Source organism: Hippichthys cyanospilos, chromosome 4 (genome assembly GCF_059441005.1).
Source record: "Hippichthys cyanospilos isolate Australia breed blue-spotted pipefish chromosome 4, RoL_Hcya_1.0, whole genome shotgun sequence".
Classification (NCBI taxonomy): Eukaryota; Metazoa; Chordata; class Actinopteri; order Syngnathiformes; family Syngnathidae; genus Hippichthys; species Hippichthys cyanospilos.
In genome coordinates this window covers 10,459,755-10,486,182 of record NC_142372.1, presented here as the reverse complement: position 1 = coordinate 10,486,182, position 26,428 = coordinate 10,459,755, and the positions used below count along the sequence as shown (strand labels likewise).

Genomic DNA, 26,428 nt, shown 5'->3' with positions numbered 1-26,428 from the left:
AGATGTATTCATTGGCAAAGCTGAATTAACTCATGGGTGCAAATGTCATGCATCACGGTATGTTATGGATGGACTGCAATCATCTTTTTGGAATTGATCTAGTCCCTAAATTGTTTTTTAGAGATGTAGCCTTGTGCATTAGAAACAAATCCATACGCACACGGAGAAGTTTCAGAGTTTGTGTTTTGCCAGACACACAGACAGATGGATGAACAGATGGTGATAAAGAGCACAAATCACAATCAGTGTGCCATTGCTTTCCAGGCATATGCTTAAAATGACAATTAACATGTACACTTCTACAGCTTGATGTAATATCTCAGCATTTTAGCTTATTATGTCAATTATATTGAAACAAAGCATATAGAACTATGCAACATGTTCAAACAGTTGCTGTGATAACTTTTTATTTGCTTTTTACAAATATACTTTTTATTTCTTTCTGTTTCCTTTTGAGAATCTTACGTTCATCCAGCATTCATTTTGACAACAATTTGGCTGAACTGGACACGTATGTGCTGTTCCTTGAGGGATCATTTCATGTGTTTCGTTCATGGCATAAGCTGTAATAACAAAACACTCATGAAATTGCTCCGATATATAATACTATTCATTCATGGACAATGATAAATGCACAAACTCCCAGAAACCAACATACAAGAGTCACAAAAAACACACACACACACACATTGAGCATTTGCTACAACTAGCAATAATAACACAAGGCAGACAGCAGAATAGTGAAGGAAATATAAGGGGACCAAGAAGTAAAGTCCATCCCTAAATGGAGTAAGTTTTCACAAGCAGCTAGCAATTAACCAAAGTAAAAATGAAGATTTGACAGTTTGATCTCAGCGCAAGCAACAGGAAATGCACGTGAAACTGTTTTTTGATTCAGCTGGGAGAACTAAAGAGTGACTAATAAGTGCGGGTGTGGATGACCCACTCTCACTTGCAAAGCTTATGGTGCATCCCTTCATGGACGTTTACATTCAGACACTTTTGATAGAATGAGTTTAAGTGACTTTACGTATGCATGCATGCATTTTCAGCAGAGTACCATAATGTTTCCGTCACTAGAATCTTCAGGGTTCATGCGCCAATGATTGTATTTGGTGATAACATTTGACATTTTTACTGCATTTTCACTTCCGCTCATCATGCTAAAAAAAAAAAGAAATTAAATATAGGTTAATGAATATGTGCTGCAGTTATTAATTCAATTGTTTGAAATTTCCCACTTTAAAGGTGGAAAAAAAATGACAAAAAAATTCAGCATTGAAGGTGTATGACAAAATAAGGAACTATGTGGTATTGAATGAGGATGTCTGGACTGGCAGGGATGTATAATAGAACGGTGCAGAACATGTACAAGGACAGGAAGCCAGTGGTGAGAAGTGCTATTGGTGTGAAAGAAGAGTTCGAGTCGGAAGTGGGACTGCATCGGGGATCAGCTCCGAGCTCCTACTGGTTTGCAATGGTGATGGACAGACTGACAGACGAGATGGGACAGGAATCTCCGTGGACTATGATCTTTGCAGATGACATTGTGAGCTGTAGTGAGAGTAGGCAAAAAGTGGAGGAGAAACTAGAGTGGTGGAGGTTGGCCCTGGAAAAAAGAGGAATGATGTTTAGCTGCAGCAAGAGAGAGTATATGTGAAAAATGGATTTAATACATCAGATGCAGCACAGGTTGGGAGTTTTGGGAGAAAAAGTCAGAGGCCAGGTTGAGATGGTTTGGACATGCCCGGATTCGATGTGGTGTGTATATAGATAGAAGGATGCTGAATTTTGAATTGCCAGGCAGGAGGTCTAGTGGAAGACCAAGGAGGAGGTTCATACAGTAGATTTAGTGAAAGAGGACATGAAAGTAGTTGGAATGAGAGAGGAGGATGCAGGAGACACGTTTAGATGGAGACAGTCGATTCGCTGTGGCAACCCCTGAGGGAAAAGGGAGGAGAAGAATTGTGGCAACTCATTGGATAAAGGCAGTTAGTTCCAATTGAACACGGGATGGAAAATTGGCCTTTTAATCTCTTGCATACTAGATCTGCTTTTAAAAGGGCTGTTCAGGGATTGCAATCAGTTTACTCACATTTTTTATTCTTTGTGTATCCTTCGGAATGAACGCATATTTTCCATCAAGAAAAACCTTCAGTTCTATGATAGTCTTTTCATGAAGTCTGATAAAAGTGGTGTTGTGGACTATTGTTTTATTCAAAATTTCCCACTGAAAATAAATGCATCTAAATCTAGGAGCGGACTGTTTATATGTATCCAGAAAAGTAATGGCCGCAATGTACTTATCCTGCTTCATCTTAATCTCTTGTGAGACATCCACCTACCTGACTTACTTTCCTAAGACACGGCGTGGTTGAAAAATGATCACTGTGCCGATGTGAGGTTCCAAACTCCACCCCTCAATTTGTCAACGTTCTTTATTTTTTCTTGGATGTATGTGGATATCTTTTAGATGGCAGGTTATCCGTGTATCATACATAATTAAGTGAGGTTTGACTTTCATAGAAAATGCTAAAAGAAAAAATTGTATATTAAGTGGATAGCTTGTACTGTACAGCGTTTAATAAATGGACCAATGCTTAATGAAAGGTTTATGTCTCGTTTACCCAGAATCAATAACAATGTGTACTAAAATCATCATTATTTTATGCAGTTGTGTGCTTGTATGTGCAAGTAAAAGATTTGCATTTGTAAAATATTTGAACAGCAGATTTCTATGGAGGGTACATGGACGAAAAAGAAAAGTTAGTAGAAAAACAAGGTTTTGTAACGTATCTTTTTCAAGATATATTTTCAAGTAGGACTTTGAAAGCTTCACTCTTTTGGTAGTAAGTTAAGTTTATGTAGTGAATTCTTTATTTTATATGACCTGCTGAAATTGTCTGTCACACAGGCACACACACATATTACAACTCATTTCTCTCACCATCCCCTCAAAGGGCTTCCCTGCAAAATACTCAACCTCTGTCAATGATCAATCGGGGTTGAGTTTTTTTTCTTTTTTAAATGAAAATGCGGACGATGACGTGGCAAATTAGCAACTAGCTGGGTGTTCGCCTGCATGCGAGGTCCCCACTGTTTACTAGTGTAGGTTAGTCTAGAAAACTAGCGGGATTCGAGACTTGCAATTCATTTTTAGTTATAAAGCACATTTAAGGCACAAGGTCATTTAATGTGCTTTTAATGGTTAAAATATCAGTAGAGTCTCTTACTCTTTAAACGTACATTCCAACTTCTGTTATCTTTCAGCTGTGTCTATGCTCTGGCTGCATATGTGTATTAAGCCATTTATGGCTTCCACTACTGATTGGCTATAGCTCTTGCACGGTTAACCAATCAGATGCTGCTGTTGGCGGGATAGCGCTGGAGCAAGGCCGGACAGTCAAAAAAAGGCAAGGCTGCATTATCAGAGGCTTATAATGACAAGATGAGATGAAAAAAAGGTGGTTGCTGATATGCATCAATGCCGATAATCCGCCCGGCCGATATTCCATCAAACCCAATAAATGAGAGCTATGTTGTTTATTATTACATTTGCTTATTTGTATACTTTTCACTGTTTAACTGAGGTCTAAAATATGTTTTTACATGGGTCCATGGTTGGACATTGTAGAGCAGGGCTGATCAAGTCTGGTCTTTGAGAGTCACAATCCAGCAGCCTGTTTTTGATGTTTACCTTCAACCAACACTCCTGATTCAAAACAGGGTCATTGTCAGGATTCTGCAAAGCAGAATTTTTGAGGGATACCTCGAAAACAGGCTGGATTGTGATTCTCAAGGAACCCACTTGGCCTCACCTGTTGTATGGTCTCGCACAGACTGCTGTTTAAGTGACGTCCAAACCCGGTCCTCGAGGGCCGCTGTAATGCATTTTTTTTATGCTTCCGTCAACCAATGCAGCTGATTAAGATGATCAGAATCATTATCAGGCTTCCGCTGTTGAGCTGATCATTTGAATCAGGTCTTCTGGGAGGACAGAAATCTCAAAAACATGCAGGATAGCGACACTCGAGAACAAGGTTTGGACAAGCCATATTTTAAGCTATCACCAGAACTGGTTAGTATGGAACCACATGATGAGCTTGTTTGGCACTGCTTAGTAACAAGGAAATTGAATTTTGATTTTTTTTTTTTTTTCTGTTGACCCACAATGTTTCTGAAATGACTGAAATCTTCTAGGAAGTACAAAATGATCTTTCAGAGGGCACCGTAGTGGAACACAATGACGCATGAATTGCAGTTTGGCCAAGATAAAGAATTAAGGTCCCGCCCATCCGCTCGTTCCAGTTATCATATCCAGCATCATTAATCTATCTAAAACATTCTTTTTGTTTTTTTTTCACCCATTATTGAGGCAGGCCTCCATATGAAGGTTTTTGTGTGATACACTGCCAGATGAAATGGGCTTAAGCTCACCATGGGTTCCATTGTGCAAAAACGAGGAATGAATCATTTGTTTCATGCTTGCAGGGTTTCCTGTGGTGATTACAACATCACAAAGACATGCAGATATATTTTACTCTCCATTCGTAAAATATCATCATATCAACTGTAGCTTGTGTGATACTATCACTGTTTTCAGTTTTTAGGTTATATCACAAGTATTTTAAAATACCAAAACTGTTTCACTAAATTGAACAATAGTGCACTGTTTCTTTAAAAATGTGAACCTTCTTGGGACACTCAAATATTGTCCCACCAAGCTTTTCTGGGAAACGTTACACAGAGATTAGTTTTAATTAACATTTAATTAAGGGAATTATAATGTGTTAAATAAGCATCCCCATGACGTGGCAGCAAATAACACGGCCAGTCAATACTCGCGATCAAATTTCAGGCAGGCTTTTTGCGCAGTGATGAGGTCAATTTACTGAAATTTATGGACCCACTGGGACAATTATTGATGATGTGTTGGAGTGCAATGAGATCAAAATGAGCTCCGATTTCAAGTGGGTAAGGTGAAGATTTTTTTTTCATTCCTGTCTTGTCATTTGTATTTGTTACCTCGACCAAGTCATTTGAGTGCAAAGCTAGAGAAATTGTGTTTGTTTATTTGTATCACAATACATAAAACTTTGAACAAATTACTTGTTTTCCAAGTGGTGGTCCAGGGCAAGGAAATAAATACTTTGTTTAAAAAGACAGTACACTTAGCTAGCCATTTTGCCCAGTAAAAACATAATTTTGTGTCTATACTCATGCAAGTTTTCATTCATAATTAATACTTTTTAAAACACATTTTGTTAGCTGCTGATAACAGAAAAGTACATGACTTGTTGTCAAGGCTGAGGTAACAACCGGCTCAGCAAACATCACATGACCTAATCCTGGAATCAAATGACTTGTGATTGATCGTTACCCAAGTCTTGAGGAGACGGGATGTGATTTTTCAGTCCATAGCAAATGGAAAGTGTTTTTAAATGTGTTATTTTAACCTGAAAAATAGGTTAGTCATCAAAAGATATTGGACAAAATCGTACCTTTTCATTGTCGGAAATGGCTAAATAAGTGTACTATTGTTTTAAGCGCCAATAAAAGATTATACAGTAAAACTCCTCTTCAATGAAACTTGCATGTACAAAGAAAATCCCTCATTATGAAAAAAACCCATGCATTGAAGCCTTTCTCTTTTTCTTACTTCCTCATGCAAAAAAAAAAACTGTTGCATCATACAGAATGTTTTTTTTTTTTTCTTGCGTTTGCATTCACTACAGCGAAATCAAGCCTGCAGCAAAAGTCTAGCTTGGTTTACATTAGATGCGCTGGCACCCATTTTGCACCACTTTACACTCTGAGCAGCATGATGGCGAGAAGTATTTCTGTTTGTTTCTTTGCCCATTTGTTGCTTTTTAGAGAATGAACAATGAGATGTTACCTATAGATGATATTAGGTGTTAGGTAGATGATGCTCATTAATCCAACGGCAAAAGTATAACATCTCCCAGATTGTCATTCTGTTATTGGTTCCATTTTTTTCAAGATATCAAATCATTGCTGAAAGAATGGAGGCTTTCTGTTCTTTATATCCTTCAGTTATTTTAAATATCACCTTCTAAAGGCTGGAAACAAGACAATCAATAGGTCATTCATTTTTCGAAATATTTTCAAATTCGGAAACGCCCTCAAGCATAAGACCCTGCTGGGTGGCATTTTTATTCATCAGTGCCATAAACCCAAGACAATTTTAATAATGTTTTAGGGCAATGACATTTTTCATTCCAATCCGTCTCCAATAACATCCAACTAAGGTTTTTATTCCTTTGCCCCCACCCCAATTCAGCCTCATAGTCATAGTAGGTCTCAAGCTCCATATCTATCCTTACTATTGCCTCCACAATTGACTCATTGTATGTATTTTGACCCTTCCCACTCCTTCCCTCTAATTCCTTCCTTTCTCTTGTGCAAGCCTCCCTCCTTCCACATCTTCAGTGCTCCGTTTATGGCCAGCTGCAGCGGGGCTGGGTAATGAAGGCAGCGTTATAAAGTATGGGAGGTGCCTGGGGGCATTCTCACAGATAGAAAAATTGAAATAGGAAGAGGATGGAGATGGGGGGCAGAGATTGGAGGATTAGAAGGCCATGAGACACACAAAAAATATCCAAGTGTAGAAAAATGCAGTGAAATACACCAAGAACAAAGTTGTGGATGATGTATGAATAGTGTCCTCCTGGTGGGAATGCGTCTGCCTTTAGTATTCAGTGTGAGTACAGCGAGAAAGCAAGATAGAGGTCTTTCCAATGTTTGGTCCCTCTTTTGTAACGCCAAAATATTAGCAACAGTTCAGAGTAGGATGATGTGTAAAATATTGAATCACTCACAGGCTCTTGTATTTGATATCAAAGTTACTGTTTTATGTCCAGTTACAGTATTGGTCAAAAGTTTGAAAACACCATGTATTTCTTAAGTGTTTTTCCATTATTTTAAAATGCTGTATCACGGATAAATATTTAAGTCGTCAACCTTATGAAGAAATATTTAGTTCAAAATAGACACCTGTTTCTCAGATATATTTTCTCTGTAAGCCTTATGATGTGGATGGCACTTTGTGAACTGCAATGACTTTCACTTCACTGCTGTGCATTTTCAACAGTTTAGTTTGAATTTCCTTACCTATTAATGCAAAACATGTTTTTTATTGGTGTTTTCAAACTTCTTACTGCTACAGTATTAAAAAAAGTGGAATTTTCTGTTTAACCTCTACATTTCTTGGGTTTTCGTGCAATGAGACTGCTGCCAGTTTTACTTCTTTGTAATTTAATATTTTTTCCCCAATCCATGACACTCGATAGCTCTACTCTGGTATTCTATCTTGGTGCTTGATACTATAATTCCTTAGATTTGCCCAATGAGCCATTCTGGCAGCGGAAGCTTTCTTGCTTATTATTTGACACCTTGCTATAACAGCCACACAGCAATCTCTACAATCAAGTGATAGTATGAGCTGTTTTCCCAGTGAGAAAAAGATATTGATCGCTTTGACCTTTTAGCCCAGTAAGCACAGGCATCCTGGTCAATTATGGCCATATGTTATTTGAAATTACTATTTTCCCCATCTTTGATACAGACAAACAATACATAGATGATTAAAGGAAAACCTATTTTATGCTGTACTGACTTGTGACTGTTGAAGTACCATTTAATCTTGGAAGCCAGTTAAAAATGTCATGCAGATCAACAACAATAATAATTATTGGTTTGATATATTTGTCAGATGGTCGGCCTAGTAGCACAGTAAATAGCATATCCACCTCACAGTTCAGGGAACTGAGTTCCGGCACCTCACTCCCGCCTTCCTATGTGGAGTTTGCATGTTCTCCCAGAGCCCGTGTGGGTTTTCTCTGGGCACTCCGGCTTCCTCACACACTCTAAAAACATGCATGGCAGCTGTATTGGGCATACTAAATTGTCCTTAGGTGTGATTGGGTGCGCGAACAGCTGTTTGTTTCTGTGTGCCCTGCAATTGGCTGGCAACCAGTTTAGGGTGTCCCCAACCTACTGCCTGAAACCAGCTGGGATAGCAACCAGCAAGCCTGCTACCCTTGTGAGGATAAGCGGCTCTAAAAAATGGATGGATGGATGTGTCCATTTTGTCTGGGAAAAACAGCAAAGGTAATTGCATTCCATCTGAACATGAAACCAAATTGGAAAGGCCAGGATGTCCGTTCCTGAACACACCAGGACTTCGAAGGGTAGGTTTGAACGAGTCAAAGCATATATATTTAGAAAAAGTCCCGTCCCATGGAGACAAATTAATAGGCTGAGCCTCAGAAGGATATTAGAACTTACCAAATGTACCATTTCCCTTTTTCTCAAAAATGAAACGTGTGTTCTGTTTTCAGAGTGTAACAATTCACCATGCTCAATGTTTTACTGCACTATATATTTGTGGCTATGAAAGGAATAACAGATATAATCAGATGCCTTTAAATCAGCATGAAAGAAGTAAATAGAGGAATAAAACCTTCCTGGGTCAACAAACAAAATATAATAAAATGTAATGCAGTTCCTCAAATCATGGCCATCCCTTTAAAAGTTGCTTTGCCCCAAGTAGTCATTACAATCATTTACTTAGGACAAATAAATGGTTCTCTCAAGAAAATAAGGTAGCTATTATAGTTATCTCAGTTCATACTCTGTTGTTTCACGCTCACACATAAAATAGTCGACCGCTGAGCCAACCGAAACAGACTCCATCCCCCTAACTACTTGGCTTAGCATGTGGTCGCTCATCAGTGTTGTGTGCTTTCTGGTTTGTGTGATTCATTCAGGTGCTGCTCAGGATTCTTGCCTATTCTGTCATTAAGTCCTTTTCATTTTGTTTTGGACTATAGAAATATAACTTCACATAAACTTTGAATCCTACACATCTGCGCCGTTGGGCCAAATCCTCGTACTGACGTATATGGGTAACTAGTTGGTGAATTTTGGTGGGTACTTCTGCATTTTCAGCATGTGCTTTAATGACATAGATTTACACATGGTCCTTCCCAGTACCTGTAGTTTTACCAGGTTTCACATCACAAAGCACTCACAGAAAGTGTGGAAGCCCTTGCTGAAGGTGTCCGTTTCATCGGCGACTCGTCGTTTTGGCAACGAATTGCCCAGTTCTGCAAATGTACCAATGTAAATGTGGCCAAGCTTATTTTCACTCGCTATTGTCTAAAAAAAATATCCAGGCATCAAAGGTGACGATGAACGCCACTCAGCTTCCGCATAATGAGGAAACAAAGTCGTTTTTCCACACTTCTGCAACACCTCAAACATAGGGTGCGTTCATGAGCAGGGGTTTTTCAAGCTCTTTGTAAGCTATTATCAACACTTTCAATGGGCTAAAATTGCATAAAAATCAGACGAGGTTGGATTCAGGCAGTTATAATCAGTTTGTGGGAAAACGAAAGAGAACTTGGCCACATTTGGATGTGGACGGCGACTTATATCGTTTGACATTGGAAGTAGGGCTGCACAATTAATCAAATTTTAATTATGATCACGATATTGGCTGCCACGATTAATTAAGCTGATCTAGGCGATATTAACATTTAAAAAGCCGTCTGCCTTACGTGTCAAATCATTCACTACCACCAGGGAGGAATGTTTGCATGACATAAGCTTATGCTTTTCTCACCCTAATATATAATTTACCAGTGTAAAATGGCGTTGAGTTTCTCACCAGATTCCTAATATATGCAGTGCTACCTGTCAATTGAGACCCATTTTGAAAAAATGGCAAACAATTTGAATAAATTTGGTTTGAAATGACCAAAAATGATGCTTTGACTGCTAATTGATTAAAATTTGCTTAAGAGTAAATGATATCCTTGGATCCAAGTAGGTTTTTTTTTCTTCTTTTTTTTTTCGTTGGTTTGCACTCAGCAAGCAAGTTAATTTTTTACTTTATTTATTTATTTTATTGTTATAATTCGTATCAAGCCTTGAAGCATTGTTTATATACTCCTTGTTTAAAGGGCAAAAAATAGACATGTTTGACCAAATATGATGAATAATCGTGATTTCATTATTGACCAAAAAAATTGTGATTATTATTTTGGCCATAATCGTGCAGCCCTAATCGGAAGCCACTATTTGTGAAAAAGCGAAAAAATGGAGAAATTTGAAAAGGCTCTCAGACGCTCTCAAGATGACAAATCCGAGGTGTTACATTTTTTAAAGCACAGTCTTGCTTTGCTCAGCGCTTTCTGGGTGGTGCGGGCAGAGATTCTGGCGGCTATCTGACTGCATGCCCCCACCCTCACATAAATCAGTTCGCGGAAACTATAACCATCTCAGGTGTTGTTATTTACTTTCAAAGGAGCGCCTGATAAGCACAATGAAGAGATAAGCAACATCTGTTGAGCTTGTGATAAGCTGAATTTTGGTCTGGAACTGATCCATCTTGGGGCTGTTTACTTTTTCTAAGGTGGAACTTTTTTTTTTTTTTTGTTGATCTTGATCTACCATGCAGATTTGTAATCCTGCCAAATTGTACAATGAAAAGGCTACTGTAGTTTTACATATTGTACTGTAGTTGTTTACAAGCATGCATTTCTAGTCTAGTCACTCCTGCAGACAAAGTTGTCCTTATTGAACACAGCTACCTATTATTCAGAGGCAGTTTTCAAGTTAATTGTTTTGGCATCTAAAAAAAATACAGCTCTGTAGTTCGATATTGAACTCGGAAGGTGCTGGAGGGCCTCAAAGTAAATCTTCATGTTGTTCACAGCTAATTAATTCTTAATAGGACTTCTGAATAGCCAATAGCTGTAATGATAAATACTCTTTTAATAGGCAGAGGGGATAGCCAGGACGAGTCGAGCCACAAATAAATAGTGTGCAGCTTTATACTTTGGTTGACATTAAATGCTCAACTCATGTTTGGCCCTTTGTCTATAAAATGAACTTAGATTTTTTTTTTTTTATCTTGGTGAGAATTATCCTTTTTTAAAATTACATTAAATGGCACATCTGTAGTTTGGGTGTCCCATGTTTCATTTTCAGTACACATGTACACTTTAATCATATAATGAAAATATTAATAGCTGTTTTGATGCGCAATGCGCAATTTTACAGTGCTATTCTGGTCCGCACTAAGATTGTGCTAGTGTATTCTGTTCCCCATTTTATGTGAAAACAGGATAACACACCTTTCTTTTGTGATGTAAAAACTCTCCCCAATATCAGATAGGCTACCACACAAAATTGTTTATTCTTACACATGCACATTGAAGCATTGGATACAGTGTAATAATAGTGGATTATAGTTCTCGGCAGTTACAACTTGACCCCGAAGTCATTATGACCACAGACAATGTCAGAAGGGCAATCTTAATCCTCTCTTCTGCTCTCTTCGATAACTTCAGAAATGACTTGTAGGCACATGCCAGGATTTTCTTGTTTCACACTCCCGTGGGCCGAACCCACGGAACAGAGATTCATGTGTTATTTTATTTTTGTTTCTTTACACATCACGCTACAATAAATATGGATCATGATGGTTTTGTGTTGTTTGGTTTTGCGCCACTCCACTTTACAGTCTTCTTTTAATGACACCTTGAATGAGAAGTTATGCATTTTTGTTCCACATTGTAAGATAGTTCCTTGGTATTTTAATAACATAGGAAGGCTTTTCAACTGTTTATATGGTATACAGGTATTTTTTCTTCTGTTTTTTTCTTCATTTTTTTCTAAATCATAATTGCACCTGCTGATCTATACTTTATTAAGTATGAGTACAAATGGAAATTTGGATAGTCACTGCAATTTTTTTTGTTTGTTTTTTTGCGCACCAGGTGGCTGAGAGAGTGAACATTATTTATGCGTTATTCGTTAACACATACACGTTTGCGACATTGTACTGCAAGTGCAACACATTGTAAACAATAAAGCCCAAATGAGTTTCTTATTGCCTGAGATAATAAGTCATTCCACTATTAATGTTTAATGACATTTTACACAGTCGTGGCAGACCAGCTCATAATTATGTCTTGTACATACCATTATGATTCAGAATAAATTGTGTAAGTGCAAGTTTGGGAGGAACGCGTTGTACGTTCCCTGCAAAATGAGCCTTAATGCCCTAATAGACAAAAAGAAAAAAAAAAAAATCCAAGCTATTTTGGTTTGAATTTAAAGAGAAGAAAGTCAAGCTAAGCTAACTGTTAGCTTGCCCATCAAGTACATTTTGTGGTAAATTGTTATACTTGCTGCTGTTTTCGAATTGACTGTCGTTCCATCATTGATTGCTTAACCCTGTGTTGTTGACCTTGTGCGATATTAAACCAATGTATTGTTTGTGATTGTTGTCTGGTAGTGTAGTTCTCAATTTTTTTTTAGTGATGGACCCCCTGTGAAATATCTTTTCAGCCAAGTACCACTTTTTGGGCAATTTGGGGTATTGAGAAAAAAAAAAGGAAGATTTAAAACATCTCATCAGTGTTTACTTTATTAAAATATTTACATATTCTTTATTCAAAAAGAAATAACTAAATTTTTATTCAATACCCTTTTATTCAATAACCTAGTCTGTCACACCTGTCCCTCTAATTGACTGTTCTTCCTTAGGTGTGATGGTTTCTTTAAAACCAAAACAAAACAAAAACAAAACAAAAAAACAATGCAAGTACCCATAACTGCAACCAAACCCCATGACTGTCCTTAAGAAATATTCTTTGTGAACACAAGCCATCTGCTAAATGATGCAATGTCTTATTATCTCGGTGGCAAAGGAATGTTTGTGGCAAGAGTGAAGTGAGCTCAGGAATCTTATGCAACCATGCCATAGTGATGCAACTGACTAAAATAATATATATATTTTTTTTTTATAACTAATGATATCATTATTAAGCTGCAGGTCACTGCAATTCACTTGCATGTGGGGAACTAGTCAGAATGTAATAGGAATACTCTGCATCGCTCACTCTTCTGTAATATGTATAGACAGTATCACTTGTGGCTGATATGCATTAATGCATGGAAATCACACTAAAGTGCCTCTGAGCCTTCTTTTTTATTGTTATAATTTCCTATTGTTCAATTGCAACGCAATGGAACCGTGATTAGGATATTTTCCTCACCATTGAAATGGTCTGGATATCCACTATGAGTGTTTTGGGTCTTTCCTCCATACGTGCGTGTTTTTTTTTTTCAGATACTTGGTTTGAAGTTGTTAAAATGAAAGGTGCAAATATCAGCCTAAATATTAAGCACATTTCAAAGCACAAAAGAGCCAACTGTCTCTCACATTTTTTTTTTAATGAAAAAAGGAGAGTTTGGTGGAAAATGATCCCAAATCAATAAATCAATCTGGCCTCCTCTCCTTGGACTTTTAAGTACAGGCAGTGGTCTTATTATTTCCAAATGTGGGCCTTGTGCATGTTTCATGGCCTCTTTAGCGCTATGTCTATGCGAGGGATGCTGAATAATTGACGAGACGCAAAGCTGGATCAAATGGCAAGTCTGTGTCCCTGCAGGCACAGTCTTCTGCATCTTTTTTCTTGCATCTGCTTGTGTGCGCATTTTTGCATGCTTGTGCTTTTATGAACATTTGTCATTTTGTGTGTGTGTGTGTGTGTGTGTGTGTGTGTGTGTGTGTGTGTGTGTGTGTGTGTGTGGTCAGCAATGCCCCAAAATTCCACATACGGTTTTGAAAAAGAAAGAATTGGCAGACAGCTGTTATTCAGCTGTGAGCAATATTGCCATATAGTGCTTTTTCAGCCGGCATATCAGTGAGTACCACGGACCCGCTGAGGTCAACAACAGGGACACTCTCTATCCATCCATTGGTCTGAGAAACTGCATGCACCATGTACTCATCAGCCTAGGCACATATGGATAAAACAGACTCATATTCAATCCTATGGACAATTGCATGCCTTAAATTATTCTAACATGCATGCTTTTTGAATGCGTGATCAAGCCTGAGTAACTTCAGAAAACCCACACAAGCATATGGGTAGAACGTGTAAACTTCACAAGGAAGGTCCTGGACCAAGATTTAAACCCCAAGTGGCACCAAAGCCAAAGAAAAAGGAGAACACATGGAGAGTCGATCTTTTGATGCTCATTAAAATGAGCTCTAATCGGATATGCTGAGGTCATGTTTGAAATGCCGGAGTATCGTGTGATGTCATGACAACTGTTGATCTTCCAGATATTTTTAAAGGCCCTAAAAATCCAAAGAAAAGCAAAACTCAGCAGCAGTTAAACCTTTGAAGCTCTGGGCTAGGAATCAGTTTGAATGAATGATGTCTCTATTTTTTGCAACCTACTTTTTTACACATGTGGGTCAAATTCAGAATCATCAATCATACGTTTTCTGCATCTCAAATGTAAAAAGCTGCATATGGATGTTGGCCAGTGCATGGTGCACCCTGCCTCATACATATATATATATATATATATATATATATATATATATATATATATATATATATATATATATATATATATATATATATATATATATAATCGTGTCAGTAAAGCATTCATTTTAAACGATCATAATTTTAGAGATAGGCTGCAATGAAGTACATTCACAATATTTATCTTGTAATTCACACCAAACAGAACCAATCCTTGATGAATTATTAAGTGATAATACATTTTACTATAATAGATGTTTTTTTTTTTTAATCTGATTTTTTTGAAGGCAAACTCACTGAAAGAAATCCTGACCTTGAGTGTATCACCATCCATTAAAGTGTTTACTCAGAAAAGTACATTTGCCACTCTGTGTGTTGTACGATAGCAATCATACATCCCAGCCACATAATCACCCCTCCCCACGCATACACATATAGTCCACACACCAGGTCTAATTCCCTTCCATGACACGCTCTCACTCAATTGAGCCTGTCATCTTCTCTTTGCTCCCTTAATGGCCGGCTACTCCCTGAGCGCTATTAGGGAACAGAACATGATATTGGAAATCAAAGAAGATTTGGAGGCTCGAAGGCGTCGTCCTCCTACAGGGGCGGGTGGCGGTGATCGGCCAGCAGAGGTCAACTTGTTATAAAAACACAGTTGACTTGTTACAGAAGCACACTTGCTCAAGCGTAGCTGTTACAATGGATTATTTCAGAGGAAATCTATGCCATGGTTCTTCTTGTATAAGCTGTGTAATGAAGGCATCTCGCCCCTACCGATACGCTGCCTTTGGCACTCGTTTTAAGTGGGCTTCAGACATAGTGTATAAATACTGAGCCCTGTCGCCAACAGTGAAAACCCACAAGTAATTGACTCGATTCAAAAGAGGACTTTTACTGCAAGAAGATGCCACAAGAAGGTGGCAAAACACATCTTATTCTAAATGAAGCTCCTAAAATGACTTCAACATTGATTCTTGTGGCAACATAATGCCACTAGACGGCATCAAAAATAATGTTTTTATTGTTTTCTCCCAAAAAATAAAGGGGTTCACTGTGCTACCAATGAGGTCAAATTGTGTAATTCTTCTCACTTACCATCAAAGTCAGCAAAGGCCATTTATCAGATGCCTCTGAACGAAAAGTTGAAAAACAAAAAAAAAGAAATGTTCAGCTCCCTTTTTCACTTTTCAATCGCAATCATGTCCACTTGATGGCATTAAATATGGTTAAATAAGTCCTCTCCCCATGAATTTCCTTTTAGGGATTCCACATCCAAATCCTCCATTATCTTGAAATGAGCTGTGTCCTTTATATCACTCATTTATTTTGTCCAATGCCAATATAATGAAAATGATGCTGGTTTATTGTTTAGCTTGCTAGTTAATTACTTCAATAAGTGATAAGTGATACATGTTTTTGTTTTGGTTCGGTTTTATTTCAAATTTGTTTTTGCTCTCAGGACATAAAATACTTGAAGTCTCTATCATACACTCTTTAAGAAAGTCCCCTTCGGGGAAAGGCTTGCTGGCTTTTGCTAGTTTGAATACCAGTAAATCACTTGTCATCAGACTTGCTTCTTGATGGCAGTTGCATGAAAAAAGTTGTTTTGCTAGTTTGCTCGCTACCTACCAACCTCTCAGCAGTAGCCATACGTTCTTGTGTTGAATAGTTGATAGCGTGATTAGACGATGGTGTAAAGTAACCGCTGATATTAACTTCTTTTAAAACCGCCACAGCCTTGGATCAGACTTCACTAAAAAAAAGGTTCTTATGCATCCATTCTCTTTCTGAAACACCTGACACTTACTGTCGATTTTTTTTTTCTATGGCATTGCTGCAGATGGATTCTGATCCGACCAATAGAGCAATAATTGAAAATGGTTCATTTGCACTCTTTCATGCTGTCTCGTGAACAAAAGCCCTTCTTATTAATAGAACAAAATGTTCCAAGAACCAAATTCGGGGGTTTGATTTAAACTTGAAAAGCCATCAGCTCAGGTGAAAATGCACACATACTGTTTATGTGAGTGTTGGGGGGGCTGAGCTTGAAATACAGTAAGAAGGTAAACAGATGTACATTAAATGCTGTGGCCAACAAAAGCAGGTAGAGTGGAAGTGATCTAAGCTGTGTGTGTAAAAGGGAAGACTATGGGGAAATCAGAGACTTCATTAAAGTTTCATACAGTTTTTTTGTACACTTGCAGTTTCATCCTGCGATACTGTTTACTTGGGCCTCACAACCACTAAAGTTCGAGTGCATGCTTCCTCTGTGCGCTTGTCATGTAAAACAAAACAATGAAAATCATTGTTGTAGATAACAAAGATGCTCAGGTTCGATTGACAGCCGAATGGATATGCATTTTAAAATATGGTTATTGCTGTTATGGTGATTTGCAACTTTGTTGAACTGTGTTGCATCATGTTGAAAAGTTGAAGAATATTCAGTGTGTACCCACATTTAAATACAAAATTAGATAAGAAAAAAAAACAGTCACAGTTTCTATGGTCAAATAAAAGACTCAATTTATTTTTCTTCAAAAATGTTGGTTGTTTTCTTAAACAAACAAGTCTTTTATGAATTAAAAAAATATGTTTTTAATTTTTTATAAACTTAAGTTTATTAAAACTTAAGTTTTCAGTGAAGTACATTATTATTTACTGAAATTTAAAGCTTGTAAATCCCAAACATTCATTCCTGTATTCATTGATTTAAATCATTTAATGTTATTTTTTAATGTTATATTTTATATTACGTTGATTATTATTTCTGTGAAGAGAAAAATATCATTTTGATTGTTTTAGGAAAAAATATATACAATTTTGTTCCTGTCGAGTAAAAGAGATGTAACTCAAATGTTTTCTTTTAGCACTGTGCTACTAAGTCATATTTTAAAAAGGCTCTCTGGCAATACATACTTTTATATTCAAAATCATGGCATGACACAGTTAAGCGGGAGAAAAGGGAAAGCCATGTGAATGTTTGACATAATCCTAAAAACAAATAACATCTCTCATTGTTTTGCTGACTTAAAAACATTTTAAGTCAAAAGCATGTACTGTTGTGCTTATAAGTTTAAATCCTCTAGGTTATTTACATTCATGAGCACAAAAGTATCTAGAAAGGAAATAATCTTCATGGTTGGACTTGGTGATGTGCCCCCCTCCAAAAAAAAAAAATCTGAATTTAATTTCATTTCTTCCCCTCATATTCACTCTAGACGATTTTGATTGATTTGTAATCAAAGTAATGAACAAACATTCAAGACTTATTGACACTGCTAGACACACGATCATATCACTCATACATAATGTGATCAAAATAACATAATCCTTAGTGACTATAAAGTAAATTCCTTGAGAGTTCACAGTCTCTACTTGTTTGTGACCGTGTCAATCTTCCAGACAGATTGACAGCACTCTTTTCCTTTCTGTCACACAGAGTCGTATTACATATTCAGGTCTACCACTACACTGCAAATAATATGCCAGGGAAGGAGACAAATCTGCCTTGCCTGAGCACAATCCCCCAAACCAAGTAAACAAATTTGAATGTGTTCATCCCAACTCTTTTTGCCAGCTCTCCTTCACACACAGTCACACATTGGCATTGCCAAGGCGAAGCTTGCAGATACCTTTGATAAGCGCCCAGCTTTTGAAGGCCCGTTGCTGGCATCGCCTCTCACAGCGCCCGGCGGTGCCTCGCTGTGTCGCCTCCTGCTGGGCCTTTTGTCGCGAGCGGCATGTTGTCGTTATCGGAACCAGGGCGTCCGCGGTGAGATGAAAGCGAGGGAAAACAGGTGAACACTTCAGAGAGCGTTGAGAAAAATCTCAGCCAAACAGATCGAGAGCAACTTTCTAGTACGAGAGATGTATTAGAGTAAGCGGCTTAGCCGGGGTCACTCGCAGTACGCCGCGCTCAGGTTTTGCTTGAATTTGAACTTTTTGGACGGCTTGACTGGAGGAGCGTCTGCTATGCTCGGTGATCATAATAATAATATCTGAACAGCGTGATGTGCTTAATATCAAGTGTTGGTACATTGGATTTTGCTTGAAAACTGTCTGCTTTAAACTGTCTAAACACATTGACTTGAAGTCATGTACCTAACAAACATTCACTTGAAGCCTGTATTCCAAGAATATTGTCCAAGGTTGCAAAATGTTTGCCAGACGTTCACTTGTACTCCTCATGTCGTGAGGACATTTTGATTCAAAATTTCCATCCATCCATTTTCCATTGCCGCTTTTCCTCATTAGGGCCGCTGGCTTGCTGGTGTCTATCCCAGTTGTCTTCTGTCAGTGGGGCACACAGAGACAAACAACCATTCAAGCAAGCTATCACACTTGAGGACAATTTAGAGTGTCCAATACACCTTGCCATGCATGTTTTTGGAGAGTGGAAGGAAGCCTGAGTGCCCAGAGAGAACCTACATGGGCTCAGGGAGAACATGCAAACTCCACACTGAAAGGCGCGAGGTGGATTTGAACTCGGGACTCGGAACTGTGAGGTGGACATGCTAACCACTCCTCCACCACACTGCTGCTCATCTCTTCCTTGCGACAAGAATGGTACAGGCAAATATCTGGTGACCATTTGGCGAATGTTTAGCGAATATCTTGCAAACCTTTCGAATGTTTCCGACCTTGAACAATCCCTGATGATTTGCATTAAAGGTTTTATTCAATCAAAAATAAATCCTGTGCAAAATGTTCAAACAGTGATCATGTCTACTCACCCTTGTGCAGTGTTTTGACCAATTTGAGGTCATTTTCTTCCACATCATTCTTGCAGTATTTTAGCCAAAGGATGGCGCATTTTGGTAATGTGATAAATGGCCATGCTCAGCATTTACTTGTAGTCACCGCCTTGGTAATATTTCAGCTTCCTCGTGACTTCCTTCATCGCTTTAATGATGATATTTAATGATTCGATGTAAAGATCAAAGGATTAGAGAAAATACCACATAAGGGTTACTTTTAATGTAAACATGGCATTCACAGCTTGTGCAAAAAACATACAATCAAGTAGTTAGTCTCTATTGTAAGCATGTGTTGTAAAATCAACCATTCAGCACTCTACCGTTTGTGCAAAACCTCATTTTTACATTTTGTCAAATTTTCAGTCAGTCAGACCTACTTTCTGCTTTTCTTTTTTGATCAAAATGAGTGGTAAACCTTGAGGAATTGGATCCGATTGTATTTTTTTGCTCCTACGTACATCCATATCATAACTCATGTTCTAATTGCTGTTGTATTTGCGTTCCATCTGTTCTGGTGATCTCCAGTAGCCACGAGCCCTGAATCCAGATGTGTGTGTGTATGTAGAACAACACATTCATGACGACGTTGCCCTTTACAGCAACAGACAAGATCTAGCATGCTTAAGCTACACCTTGTTCTGCTCGAATGTCAGATTAACGATGCAATCAGTCCAGTGCGTGTAGAGTACAGTACAGTACTTCCCTTGTTCCATTGCCACGAACCCCGCAGCAGCAAAGACGTCAGCCCATCCCGCTGAGATAAAATGCAAAGTGTGAGGCAAGACCAATGTATTTGTGTTTTTATCATTTTCGACGAGCATGTTCTTTCAATTTGCTCACATTAAGTACAAAACTTGCCGCAAAGGCGCGAGAGGATTGGACAGGGAAGGTCGGATGCTAATGAGAAGTGGAAGTGACAGAATAATTTGGAGAAATGGCAGATGCTGAGGGAGGGCAGCCTCCATGCATGATGGGAAAGGGAGATGACACCAGGATTGAGGAAGTGAACATGGAAGCATGGCATAATGTCAGATATGATATAAATGTCCATCAAAAAAAGTGATTGTCAAAAAATGTCAACGCAAAAAAGGCAAATGACAAAATGAAACAGCAACAATTATTTCTCATCATTTGTAGTTTATACAACAATGCTTAATTACAGTGTTGCGTGTCTGAATACGAATTGAAATTTGCCTGTTATTTTATTCTATTTATTCTTGACAATGCCGTGAGGTCATATTTAGTATCCTATATTTCAGATTTGGACACCCCAGTTCTGACTGTTCACCAGACCATCAGTGACGTGCGTGGCAGTTACTACCAAGAGAAGACGGTGTTCCTTCGTTGTACCGTCAACTCCAACCCGCCTGCTCGCTTCATCTGGAAGCGTGCAAACATGCTCATTGAGCAAAGCAAAGACAATGGCGTGGATATCTACGAGCCACTTTACACACAGGTACCAAGCACTCACCTTAATGGCTGAACAATACTACCTACCAATGAATCAAACAACTAAAAGCAGACAAAGTTAAGCAATTAACAAGCTAATTACTTTACCTTCCTATATGCATGCCTCCTGATCATCCCTGAGTATAGATGATGTCATTTTCTAGTTGACAGTAGCTGCGTTGAAATTTTTTGCAAAATAAATGTGAAACCATTTTGATTATCGGTGAATTGTTTTTGGCGCAAGCTAGCTTTTCCTTGCCGAACAAGGTCTGACCTAGCAAACCCGCGAGCATATCCAACTGTCGAACAAAACTAGGAGAGCGTGCGACTAAGTAAGGAAAAATAAAACCCTACGCTTTCCTCTTCTTTGATGACCAAACAAATGCAAATGTAGGCTCACAAAGACGCAAATACAAGCATATAACAATAATATACTGTACTGTAACAATGCCGAGTTGTTTACATAATCTCGAGGGGATTTTTTGGATTCCTTTTTTATTTTTAATTTCATTTTGGGCAGTTGCCCATACGTGACCCAGAGGGGTCACAGACCAGTGTAATTGAGTCTCCATTACACTTTTGTGAAATACTACTTTTTCGACATGGTTAAAAAACAAACTCACAAGTGTCAAAACTGTTTTTACACAAATTTGAAGGTGATGGAAAGACACATAGTAAGTGGAAAACAAAAACGTGTCAAGTCAAAGTATTTAGAGTCACGTGCAGAGTGTAGAAAGAAGTTTCTCCGAGTGATGAAATTCTTACTTTGGCGGCCACATGAATGTCGTGAAAATAAGTACCAAGTTAAGACAAAAAACAAGGTAGAAACAACAGACCCGTATAGAGCACAAGAATGAACTGTGGTGAGAATTGGTTAGGTTATGCACAGACACCAAAAATATTGTGCAACATACCTGCAGTAATGTGCAGATGTGCATGGTAGGTGAGGTACAACTATTTACAAGTAGTGTGCAAAAGAAGGACCAGCATAAAAAGTGCAAAAAAAAAAAAATCTGAAATAAGATGCATGGTCTTGGCATATTCCACAGCTGTATTTGATTGATACTATTAGTTCTATTATACTACTAGTGTTTGAAGGTATTAATCATACATGATAAATAATTAAACTAACAAATAACCTTTTGGCAAAATATGAACTTTCTTACAAATAAAACTGGCATTATTGAGTATAGTAACTCTTCCATGTTCACGTCAACCTACCTACTGACTTACAGTATATACTGATCATCAGACCAAAGATCTCTCCAACGTTGTTCCCTATCTGAGAACTTCCGAATGTTCCTAATTAGTCTGTGCCTATCTTGAGTAACCCACCTATCATCCAAAAGATTTTCCTATCAATCCTTTAACCTCCAAGTAACAAACGTACCCTTCAATATGTGACGCAGTGGATCTCCCTCCTTTCACAAATGTTCCCTAACAACTAACAAAGCGAAGAGAAATTGTGTGACAATCTACCAAATCACAAATTACTTCACTTTTAAAATGTGCTGGATTTTGTTTAAATAACGGTAACGGTATTTGTTTCAAGCCAACCTCACTATCAGTTACCGATCAGTAAGTTGTACTAAACAAAATCAATGTCCACAAGTATGATCTCCCAGTCCTAAAAAACAAGCAAGTCTCCTTTATACTGCGCTTCTAAGAGTATCAGTCAACCACAAAACAGGATCCCTGGAGTTCAATTGTCCAGACAGCCGAGAACAGTGCTTGTCAAGACTGGCAAGGAATTGATTAGCCCAGCATCTGCAGTCGACGCTTATACGGTATCGAACAAACGCAGCGGGTATTGAAACAGTAGGGAACGTAGTGCGGAGAACACAGATTTGCCATCGCAGTGGCAATCTTATTGGTCTGTGGAAATAATTGGGGCATGTGTGGTTGTGTGACTGTTTATCATGCTATGCCTCATAAAATATGAAAGAGGTCTTTCAGATAGGAACATTTTAATATGTGCCAGTAAATTGTCCCTTTTTTTCCATTTTTTTTTCCATGTTTTAAATTAGGTTGCTTTCAAACCATGTTTGTTCTTTTACACTTTAGGGTGAGACCAAGGTCCTGAAGCTGAAAAACCTGAGAACAAAGGATTTTGCCAATTATACCTGCCAAGTGTCCGTTCGTAATGTGTGTAACATTGAAGACAAGTCGGTCACCTTCAGGCTCACAAACAGCACATGTAAGTAAAAAGATGCTGTGTTGACCGATTCCCGCTGCTCAGGTTTTATTATCACATCAGTCCTCTTTATTTTTGAAAAACTCCTACTGCTCTACGTCCTCCTCATTCGGTGTTTGTTCTGCTGCTTATTCACTTTCCCCTCAAACGTGCTCCATCCCTCCTCTTGCCCGCCTCCCGGTGCACCCAATTGTCAGCCCGTCTTGTTGAAAAGGCATCACAGAGCCGTCAGCTGCAATTCCGTTGTCACGTTGCCTGTTATCTCCAATTCAGTCCGCAGTGCTATATCCATCTCCACACCGCCGCCCAGCAACAACATTGTCATTGACAGCTCTGTCAGCCTCGTTATGTTCAAACTGATACACTGCCAGGGAAAGCCCTGCTTTACTCTTTCTTTCTTGTTCTTGAAGTTGGCTTGGTGGTTTTGTGTGCTGTTCTTTGCTTTTCATATCGCTCTGATCCCGATATTAATCATATGAGTTTACAACAGTGAACATTTCAACAAAATTGAATTATCTTCTCTTTGCATAGTGTCCTGCCATCTATCCATCCATCCATCTATCTATCTAACCGATGTAATTCTTGATCCTTTGTACATTTTGAAGAAAGTGTTTTACAGGAATACTATTAAAATACCAAGGAACTATTGCACATTGTGGAACAAAAAATGCATAACTTCTCATTCAAGGAATGCACAAAAATGTATTGTTAAAAGAAGACCGCAGAGTAAAACGAAAACAACATAAATATTGGATTTTGAAAGGAAATATGATAATTTGGGCTGTCCTTTAAAATGTGCAGTATAAAAGATACTGAGGTCATAAAAAGAACAGACAAGCACGGAGATTGAAAAAGCTGATAGAACGACATGAAGTCATCACAAACGTGTTAGGTTATGGTCGCTGTGATTTTACAAATTAAGATTATACTTTAGGTCTTTTTCTGATTAAGGGAAGCCTGACATGATCAGACATGCATTTGTCCACTTTTTGATAGTAGTTAATGGTTTATTTAAAACCAAAGACTCCATCTCCTATCTGTTTCCCACGCACATGCATGCAACTCTTGATGCTGGCATAATAACTCACTAAGTTGCCAAAGCAACCAGTCTGTCTGACCCTCACAGCTTCATAATGACGGAAACCCACTCTTCTTGTTTGCATGTGTGTGCATTAATTTGTGTGTATCATCAAAAGTTCTCCTGCTTGTAGTTTTGTAAGATGTAAAGCATTTAAACAACCTAATTTTATTTTTGAATGACTGCAATGTAGTAAAATGAAAGAACTAATTAATTTTTAGTCCAACCAGAAATTGTACTAAAGTGCACAGACTGTAAAATTGTGCTCATTTTAAAGTACGTTTAAAACATTAAACTGTATTTTATATATATACACTATATACATTATATCTGATATTTTAGTTAAAATGAGTTTAAGCACTGAGGAGACATTAATGGGCTATAAAGTGAAAAATGTAATAAAATAGGGTAATGACTTTCAGCATATCTAGCAATAGTACACATTATAGTAGTCAAATTAAGTCCAATCCCCTTTAAAAAAAAAAAAAAAGAGGAAAAGGACGATAACAAAAGACAGTAACCCAAGTAAACAGAGTGCTACAACACTGAGGTACATCCACAAAACGGCGAACCGGATCCTGTAAGACATAGACAGTTATTTTCATCATCTGTAATATTTTGTTTTTATTACTCTTCACTGAGCTTGTGGCGTCACTCACCGCTTGGATTACATTGCACCAACTGGGTCACGCCATCGCTGCGGTGGGACATGGGGATTGATTGATTTTTGGGATCATAATCCCTGTCCTACCACTTACTGACGGCAGCTGCCAAATCCTTTTCCCCCCGAATATGAATACAGGGGCAGCAACAGGGGATGAGGGCACGTCATGTTAAGCAAAGTGCTATTAGAAGTTATAAGAACAAGATTGGAATTATTTTGAGGAATACAACAAAATATTAGATTGTCACCAACCTCAATGACATATCAACTGGAAATGGCAGAGGATTAACCACTATTTTTCACGTTTTGGACCACTTGCTTAAATACTCGAACTTCACTATTTAACTACACAAAGGCTCAATGTTTGTATCTTCAAGATCGTAAAAGAAATTTGATTAGTTTTTAAATATATTATGAATATTTGAAGATATTTGCTGAAAAAATGTAAGAAAGAAATATGCTCTCAACCTTTTCACTATTTCAAGTTATTAGATTTGTTTGGTGTGTGTGGCTAAAATGACACCCAGTGGTGCACTTTTAGCGACTCGCGTTTCGCTCAAACCTCCAAGAATATATAGTGAAAGATCACATTAATGGCAAAGCACTACAGAGTCTACAGTACACAACAAAATGTTGTAAAGTGACCATTTAAGAATACAACAAAGTTCAACCCTAATCATCATTCACTCACCCGCAAGGCTTCAGCTATTGAGTACTTTTGGTCTTCAAAATGTCTACAGGAAATTGTTGTTAGATAGAAATGACAAAATATACTTTTTTTTTGCTTGGTTAAAAAAAAAAAAAAATGGATGGATGGATGGACTATACACTTTGAGGTCAACAGCCTGAAAGAGTTGCATTCCTACTGATCACTTTTTAACAAACCAGGCAGATTCTTTCTTTTTTTTTCATCACATGGGTAATACCTATGGGGAGAGATTTCAGAAATAGTATAACTGTTAAGATTTAAGTGAAGTTAAAAAATGATGAAATTAACAAAAAAAATAAAAATGGTCAACCACCATTTTCAAATGTGTTATTTGGTCTTTATATATATATATATATATATATATATATATATATATATATATATATATATATATATATATATATATATACCGTATATATATATATATATATATATATATATATATACCGTATATATATATATATACCGTATATATATATATATATATATATATATATATATATATATATATATATATATATATATATATATATATATAAGACCAAATAACACATTTGAAAATGGTGGTTGACCATTTTTATTTTTTTTGTTAATTTCATCATTTTTTAACTTCACTTAAATCTTAACAGTTATACTATTTCTGAAATCTCTCCCCATAGGTATTACCCATGTGATGAAAAAAAAAGAAAGAATCTGCCTGGTTTGTTAAAAAGTGATCAGTAGGAATGCAACTCTTTCAGGCTGTTGACCTCAAAGTGTATAGTCCATCCATCCATCAATCGTTTTTCTATAGCCACTTAACCTCACTAGTGTCGCTGGCTTGCTAGTGCCTATCCCAGCTGTCCTCGGGCAGTAAGCGGGGGACACCCTGGATTTATGTCTATTAAACAGCCTTTGAAAAGTAATCCTGCTCTCACCAGCCAACACGAGGCACAGGAGCTCTCCTAGATAGCAGTTAATTTATGTTAGACATCGCTATTGACGACAGAGACACTATTATGCAGGTATCTAGGACTAGGAAAAAAAAATGCCTTGAGCATTTTTTTTAACCTTAAGTACTCGAATTACTCAAGGACTTGTTTTCGCCCTATGCAGATGTTAAAGCTTAGCTATGATTGGTTGTTCTCTGAGCCCTGAGCAACTGTGATGCCGAGAGCAGGTGACAAAATGGCCGCCTCTTGAGTTGGATTAAA

The 26,428-nt window shown here is 37.8% G+C and overlaps 1 protein-coding gene across 3 annotated transcripts in view; it reads left to right on the top strand.

Annotated features, from left to right (window-relative positions):
- Window positions 1-26,428, top strand: part of mdga1 (MAM domain containing glycosylphosphatidylinositol anchor 1) — a 172,448-nt gene that overhangs the window by 89,848 nt on the left and 56,172 nt on the right. For all 3 annotated transcript variants that reach the window (XM_088413726.1, XM_088413727.1, XM_088413725.1), the window contains 2 exons: window positions 20,401-20,597; window positions 22,655-22,787. In XM_088413726.1, the coding sequence (XP_088269852.1) occupies window positions 20,401-20,597; window positions 22,655-22,787 (330 nt within the window). The remainder of the gene's footprint in view (window positions 1-20,400; window positions 20,598-22,654; window positions 22,788-26,428) is intronic.